This window comes from Erythrolamprus reginae, chromosome 8 (assembly GCF_031021105.1).
Source record: "Erythrolamprus reginae isolate rEryReg1 chromosome 8, rEryReg1.hap1, whole genome shotgun sequence".
Lineage (NCBI taxonomy): Eukaryota > Metazoa > Chordata > Lepidosauria > Squamata > Dipsadidae > Erythrolamprus > Erythrolamprus reginae.
The window spans coordinates 11,008,095-11,016,552 of record NC_091957.1 but is presented as its reverse complement, the minus strand read 5'-3'; the positions used below and the strand labels follow the sequence as shown (position 1 = coordinate 11,016,552).

Sequence of the window (8,458 nt, the reverse complement as noted above, 5' to 3'; positions counted from 1 at the left end):
AAATAATATAAAATATAAAATATAAAAAATATTAAATATTAAAAAAATAAAAAATAAAAAATAAAATAATATAAAATATAAAAAATATTACATATTAAAAAAATAAAATATAAAATAATATAAAATATAAAATAATATAAAATATAAAATAATATAAAATATATAAAATAGGAGGGTATAACTCAGTGGTAGAGCATTTGCCTGCAAATATAAAATATATAAAATATAAAATAATATAAAATATAAAATAATATAAAATATATAAAATATAAAAAATATAAAATATTAAAAAAATAAAATATAAAATAATATAAAATATAAAATAATATAAAATATAAAATAATATAAAATATATAAAATAGGGTATAACTCAGTGGTAGAGCATTTGCCTGCTAATATAAAATATAAAAATAATATCAAATAATAATATATGTTTTTAGACTTAGATTTCTATATGTTTGACATGCATTTGTGTTGTGAGCCGCCCTGAGTCTGAGGAAAAGGGCAGCATGGAAATGTAATAAATAAATAAATAAAATATAAAATAATATAAATATATAACATATAATAATATAAAATAATATAAAATATAAAATAATATAAAATATAAAATGATATAAAATATAAAATAAATATAAAATATAAATTAAATATAAAATATAAAATAATATAAAACATAAAATAATACAAAATATAAAATAATATAAAATATATAAAATATAAAATATATAAAATATTAAATATTAAAAAAATAAAATATAAAATAATATAAAATATAAAATAATATAAAATATATAAAATAGGGTATAACTCAGTGGTAGAGCATTTGCCTGCTAATATAAAATATAAAAATAATATCAAATAATAATATATGTTTTTAGACTTAGATTTCTATATGTTTGACATGCATTTGTGTTGTGAGCCGGCCTGAGTCTAAGGAAAGGGGCAGCATGGAAATGTAATAAATAAAATATAAAATAATATTAATATAAAATATAAAATAAAACATAAAATATAAAATATAAAATAAATATAAAATATAAAATAAATATAAAATATAAAATAATATAAAATAATATAAAATATAAAATAAATATAAAATAAATATAAAATATATAAAATAGGGGGGTATAGCTCAGTGGTAGAGCATTTGCCTGCAAATATAAAATATAAAAATAATATCAAATAATATCAAATAATAATATATGTCTTTAGACTTAGATTTCTATATGTTTGACATGTATTTGTGTTGTGAGCCGCCCTGAGTCTGAGGAAAAGGGCAGCATGGAAATGTAATGAATAAATAAAAATAATATAAAATAATATATAAAATAATATATAATATAAATATATACTATATACTGTATAGCAGGGTTTCCCAACCTTGGCAGCTTGAAGATATTTGGACTTCAACTCCCAGAATTCCCCAGCCAGCAAATGCTGGCTGGGGAATTCTGGGAGTTGAAGTCCAAATATCTTCAAGCTGCCATGGTTGGGAAACACTGCAGTATATACTATATACTATATAATAATATAAAATATAAAATAAAATAAATATCTCTCCCCCCACCCAAACCTGGAGAAGAAGAAATGCGAATTTATGAGTGCTTTAGCTCAGCAAATCAGGTTTTCTGTTTATTTCGAACATCTCCTCCCCCCCCCCTCGTGATTGTCGGTTTTCCCCCCAACACATACCTGCACCAATAGCTTTGAAAGCAGAGACAGAGGTGGGTCCTCTGCCCCCCCCAAAAAAATTCTCAGTAGAGCAGGTTTGTTCCCCTCCGTTTCCTGTTTGCGGAGGTTCCTGGGGGCAGCTATCACAGGCAGAGATAAAAGAGATCACGGGTGGAGCTGAAGAAGACCACCAAGGAGACTCACCGGAGATGGATTCCTCCTGCTCCGTTAAGCTGGTGGTCCCAAAAGTGCTTTTTGTTTTGTTTTGTTTTGTTTCAAGAGATAACTGGACTTTCTGGGTTTTTTTTTTTTCTTTGAAGACATTTCGCTTCTCATCCAAGCAGCTTCTTCAGTTCCGTACTGGAACAAATGACCAACTGTGCCAAGATGGTGCAGAAGTTGATGATAAATCAACGACTTGCCACACTCTCTGTAGAAGGTCTGATTTTGATGGGAACTTGGGAGGGATGATTTTCATGAGGGAGCAGCCACAAACATTCTTTCGAGAGGTTCAAGGCCACCCTATGTCCATCCTCCTGGGCGGAAGCGGAAGGAGGACTGGTCCTGTTGACACGATCTGACTGGGCAACGTGACAAGTTGGTGGGCGAGGGGACAAGGGATGTGAACTTTCAACTGAGTGGGTGTTGTGGTTAGCTCTGGCCCTGCTCCTGCCCCAAGGACTGTGGATGTGGGGGAGATATCCACATGCCGCAGGCCTGTTTTGCCCCCGGTGGAATCTGCTGATGAAGGCTCCTCTGACCAAGAAGACATGAGTGACAGGGAGGAGGAGAGTGGGGCAGACAGCTCAGAAGGAGATCAATTATCTATCTCCTCCTTGGATTCAGAACAAGAGTTAATGATACAGCCACGCATGTGGAGAGCGATGCATAGGCAACAACAACTGAGAGATTATTATCAAAGAAAATGAGGCCACCTGTGGTTGGGTGGGGCTGTGGTAATTAGTGAGGCTGCTATAAATAGCAGCCTGTGGGTTTGGCCATTGTGGAGGATTATCTGATCGTTGTGTTTCGTGACTGCTTTACTGACTTTGACCTTTTGTGTGCTGATTTTTCCCCGCTTTGAAACTAAACCAGAGCAAAGTGTGTTTCACTTCGTGAAAGAAGAAGGACTGTGAATTGCCTCACAGCTGCAAGCTAAGTATCACAGAACTGATAAGGGACTTGTACAAATTACCAGTTTGTTTGGAGACCAGTGCTCTTTGCTATACCAAAAGAGGGCTTGGTTTAAGTGAATTTTCATTATAAAGAACATTGTTTTGAATTTTCAAACGTGTGTGTGTCTGAAATTGTATCTGTGAATTTTTGGGAGGATTCTACCAGAGAGCCTGACAGAACAGTGGCAAACTCAGATTCAGATTTCCCAGTGGGGGTGCCAGGATGGCTCCAGAAATAAATTTATTATTATTTATTTTATTATTTGGATTTGTATGCCGCCCCTCTCCGAAACTTGAAACTTTGAAGGAGTACTTTGACTTGGACTCTGATTTAGTTTGGAACTTTGACAAGCTGTCTGCAAGAAGGATAAATCCTTCCATTCCCCGCCACCACCCAGTTAGAATTGAAGAAGCATCTTCGATGAGAAGTGAAACGTCTTTGAAGAAAATCCAAGTTGCCTCTCAAAAAAAAAAGCATCTTTGGGACAACCATGGATGATGGAGAATCTCCATAGACTTTCTGGGTTGTTTTTCTCGAAAAGGTTTCGCTTCTCACCCAAGGAGATTCTTCAGTTCTGGGTTAAGGTTGAACTGAAGAAACTTCTTGCACGAGAAGTGAAACGTCTTCAAAGAAAATCCAAGAAAATCCAAGTTGCGTCTTCAAAAATAAAAGCATCTTTGGGACAACTCTGACCATGGATGACAGAGAATCTCCAGAAACAGTTAAGATGGTGTTTCCTCTCCTCTGGACAGGATCGTGGAAGGCATTTTGCAGAATGTGAGGAGGGGGCTAGGCTAGAAGCTGAGGGAGACAGGCCCACAAGTCCACCCTGATGTCCATTTTCCTTGTTGCTCTCATGCCCTCATGACCCCCTGGTCTCAAGCCTGAAGGAGGAAGAGAAGTACGGGTAGTTCTCAATTTACCTCAGCAATTAAGCCCAAAATGGCTGCCGTTCGGTGAGAAAGATATTGATTTTTTTAAAAAAACTTTACGATTTTTCTTGCCACGTTTGTTAAATGTCACACAGTTGTTAAGTGAATCCGACTTCCCCATGAACTTGCTTGTCAGGAGGCCATGACACCCTCCCCAGGACACCGCATCCTGAGGTAAATCGCATCACCATGGTGAGGAGGCTGCAAAGGTCATCCATGTGAAAAAACGGTCACAAGTCATAGTTTTCAGGGCCGTGATAATTTGAGCAGTCATTAAGCGAGCTGTTGTTATGCTGTTAACTCGACCGAAGATAGCTTTGTTAGAGTTCCGTTGAAGGCCTTCTCTTCTCCTCAGAGCCTTCGGCCTCCCCGCCATCAGGCGTGTGGAAAGCCACATAGGGACACCGTTTCACGTTGAGGCAAACCAGCTTTTGCAAGCTGGCCGTATTCACAATTTGGAAGCCGGCGGCGCCCCCAAAAGTGCTGGGCTTCCAGTATTCGGGGGAGCAGATGGGGTTCCCCAGGAGCCCCTTCAAGGAGAAGGGAGCCCCCATCTCTATCATGCTTTGTCCAAAGATGCCGTTGGGGTAGGTCTTCTCCACCAACAGGCCGGGAAAGAACTCCAGGGCGTCGATGTCTCCATAGAGCTCTTCCAGCTTCGCAACCAAGTTCTCGTCATCTGCGCCAAGGAAAGAGAAAGGAGGAAATGAGGTATCTCAGTTCGTCAAGGACCTACAAAGATTATCTATGTCTGGATTTGGCTTTCCAGCTGCTCCACCCACTGCAGAAGAGCAACTTTGGAAGGAAGGTGCGATGAACTGGGGTGTAGCACAAATGCAACACAGCCAGAAAACTGGAAATGAGTCCCTTTATTGGCACCAACTTTGCCCCTAATGTCCCATTTACTCTCCAGCCTGGAGAAAAACTCGCCCACAAACCTGTAGCAGCTTTTGCTGTAAGCAGAATGACTGCAAATCAATCAATCCAGCAGGGCAAGATAATGACTCCCAGAAGCGAAGAATTCACGGCAATAATCCCAGCAAGACAAGAGAAGCACACGGAAGCATCCAGGAATGCAGGCCACAACTCTCAACACTCAATGCATCCAGTGTTTGTTCCTGACAAACACCCCTCCCAACTGCCTGTCCTTTAAACTCCATCCCCAGGTGTGCCTTGTGAAGGGAATCGAATCGCCATCACTGCCCTTGTATGAGGAGGGGGTGGGCCTTGGTCTTCATCTGAGCTCCCTCTCCCTTGTTCTTCCTTCTCCCCTGCTCCACCCAGTCTGATTTTGCCCTTCCTCAGTTTCCTCCACAGCCAACTCTCCCACTCTCTGTCAGCTGTCCATCTTTTGTCTGATGCGGGCATGACAGAGGGGTCCATTGATGCTTTCAACACTCAACCTATGCCTTAGGGTGGAAGGAATTGCTACAGCTACACAAGCCATCAGAACTTTTCCTCTGGGCTCCTTATCATCTCCATAAATTCATCTTCAGAACCAAACTGCCTTTGACTCTGAAAGTCCTGTTTAGCTTTCCAGGACATACATAGAAACATAGAAGTCTGACGGCAGAAAAAGACCTCATGGTCCATCTAGTCTGCCCTTCTACTATTTTCTGTATTTTATCTTAGGATGGATATATGCATTGGCTGCCGATCAATTTCCGGTCACAATTCAAAGTATTGGTTATGACCTTTAAAGCCCTTCATGGCACTGGACCAGAATATCTCCGAGACCGCCTTCTGCCGCACGAATCCCAGCGACCGATTAGGTCCCACAGAGTGGGCCTTCTCCGGGTCCCGTCAACTAAACAATGTCGGTTGGCGGGCCCCAGGGGAAGAGCCTTCTCTGTGGCAGCCCCGACTCTCTGGAACCAACTGCCCCCTGAGATTAGAACTGCCCCTACTCTCCCTGCCTTCCGTAAACTCCTTAAAACTCACCTTTGCCGTCAGGCATGGGGGAACTGAAACACTTCCCCCAGGCATGTTCAATTTATGCATGGTATGTTTGTGTGTGTGTTTGTTAGTAAATGGGGTTCTTTTTAAATCTTTTAAATCTTTTAAATTTATTTGGATTTGTCATGTTTTGCTGTATCTTGCTGTGAGCCGCCCCGAGTCTGTGGAGAGGGGCGGCATACAAATCTAAATAATAAATAAATAATAAATAAATAAATATGTTTATCCCAGGCATGTTTAAATTCAGTTACTGTGGATTTATCTACCACCGTCTGCTGGAAGTTTGTTCCAAGGATCTACTACTCTTTCAGTAAAATAATATTTTCTCATGTTGCTTTTGATCTTTCCCCCAACTAACTTCAGATTGTGTCCCCTTGTTCTTGGGCTCACTTTCCTATTAAAAACACTTCCCTCCTGGACCTTATTTAACCCTTTAATATATTTAAATGTTTCAATCATGTCCCCCCTTTTTCCTTCTGTCCTCCAGACTATACAGATTGAGTTCATGAAGTCTTTCCTGATACGTTTTATGCTTAAGACCTTCCACCATTCTTGTAGCCCGTCTTTGGACCCGTTCAATTTTGTCAATATCTTTTTGTAGGTGAGGTCTCCAGAACTGAACACAGTATTATTCCAAATGTGGTCTCACCAGCGCTCTATATAGCGGGATCATAATCTCCCTCTTCCTGCTTGTTATATCTCTAGCTATGCAGCCAAGCATCCTACTTGCTTTCCCTACCGCCTGACTGCACTGTTCACCCATTTTGAGACTGTCAGAAAACACTACCCCTAAATCCTTTTCTTCTGAAGTTTTTGCTAACACAGAACTGCCAATACAAGGCAATACATAGGAGGCTTCCCCCAGTTCGGACCACATTTCCGCGAACCATTAGTGGCCCGCTGGTAATATAATTTTGGTGTCACATATCCAGTTCTGTCTGCTGCTATCTTTTTTCTGAATTTTCAGCCAAGTTCCCTGTATTTGGATGGCTTGTCTGAGTTTCGGTCTGAAAACACCTTCTGAGCATGCAGGGAAGTGAAACCAGACGAAGGGATACATGCGAAACGTCACAATATGCACCCATGGTGAAGGTTAAGTGAAAACCAGTGACGGGGACATACAGTGGGGGTAGTAAGTTTATGCACTATTTTTCGAATACTTAATAGTTTTTTTATTGTCCTTTCTTCTCTAATGCCTTAGTATGATCCTTCGTTACTTTTAAAATGGGAAATAATTAAATAGTATGTTTTTATCCATCGTTGTAATCATTATCTAGAACTGAACTTTTATAACATTTAAAGCAAATTGAGCTACTTGCCTAATCTGTTATCACACTGAACATTATGGGTTTAGTACAAAATCTTAAAATATTACTGTGCTCCTCAACAAATCATGCCGTCTGTCATTTGTCCTTTTCGTGGCTATTCAAATAATGTAGGTTAATCAACTGAAAAAGAGTCCAATTTATCTTGATCAGAAAGCCACTCCCACCCAGTCACATGACCTTTAAACCATCCCCGGTCACATGATTGTCAAGCCTCTCCCATCTGGTCACATGGTTGGCAAGCCACTCCTACCCGGTCACATGACCATCAAGCCACACCCACACAATAAGCCACACCCACAGTGTGGTAGTAAAAAAAATTGCAGCTCTTCACTGAGAGGAACCCAGCCCTGTGTGACACGTCCTCAATTCTTGCAATCAACATGGCCAAACCAGTTTCTTTCAAGAAGGTTCATAGGTAGTGACAGTATCTCAAGGAGATTTTGCCGCCCTTGAGATTTCTTCTGGGGATAGTAGTACCTGTCAGTTCCCGGAAGGACGTGTATGGCTTAAGGTGGAACTTCTTTCGGTACTCATTAAAAGGCTGGAAACGCAACAGTCGTGATTCCTTGATCGTTCCGATTGCCACTTTTAGAAGGTTCTTGTTGATATTTGGCTTCCCACCGATCTGAAAAGGAAAACCAAAGAATTTCTTGGTCAAAAAATAATTGTCCGATATTGTTAGTACTATGTCCATAACTGGTTGGGTTTGGCAATATATAAACAAACCAACAAGGTATGCTTAAATGTATTGGAACACTATTGCTTTAAGAGTTAGTGTTACAAATGGCCACAAGAGGGAGCCAGAAGCATGATTCTCCCTCTCTCTGACTCTCTCTGCTATTTTCTGTTATTTCTCTGTGACTGCTGTAGTAAGAACTGTGCGTTCAAATGATGGTTTATGTATTTGTAAACCGAACAAGTAAAGCTTATAGTATTATTAACGTAAAGAGAGTTATTGACTCATTTAACTGTGTATGACTGGACTGTTCAACTTGACTAAGGTATTTGCCAAAGTGCCATATTTTTCTAAATATAAGACGCCCCTTTTTCCTCCCTAAAAGAGGCTGATAATTTGGGTGCGTCTTATACTCTGAATGTAGCTTTTTTTTTTTCCCCCAGCCCTAACTAGTTGCAAACGATCTTCCCAGCTCTTACCTTGCAGGCTCTTTCATTGTTTCTCTCTGCGAAGAATGTTTTCCAAGCCCTAAGTCTTTGCAGGGTTTTTTCATTGCTCTAACTTGGCTTGCAAGCTCTTTCATTGTTACTCTCTGCGAAGAATATTTTCCAAGCCCTAAATCTTTGCAGGGTTTTTCCCCATTGTTCTACTTGCTCCGAATGTTTCTTTCCAGGTGCTAACAAAACTCTAACTGGCTTGCAAGCTCTTTCGTTGTT

General features: G+C 39.6%; 1 protein-coding gene across 1 annotated transcript in view; it reads right to left on the bottom strand.

Annotated features, from left to right (window-relative positions):
• Nucleotides 1-1,616: 1,616 nt before the first annotated feature.
• Nucleotides 1,617-8,458, bottom strand: part of PTGS1 (prostaglandin-endoperoxide synthase 1) — a 46,944-nt gene continuing 40,102 nt past the window's right edge. Inside the window, exons 10-11 of the mRNA XM_070759606.1 lie at nucleotides 7,544-7,691; nucleotides 1,617-4,461 (exon numbers count right to left, since the gene is read on the bottom strand). Of these exons, the coding sequence (XP_070615707.1) occupies nucleotides 4,103-4,461; nucleotides 7,544-7,691 (507 nt within the window). The 3' untranslated portion in view covers nucleotides 1,617-4,102. The remainder of the gene's footprint in view (nucleotides 4,462-7,543; nucleotides 7,692-8,458) is intronic.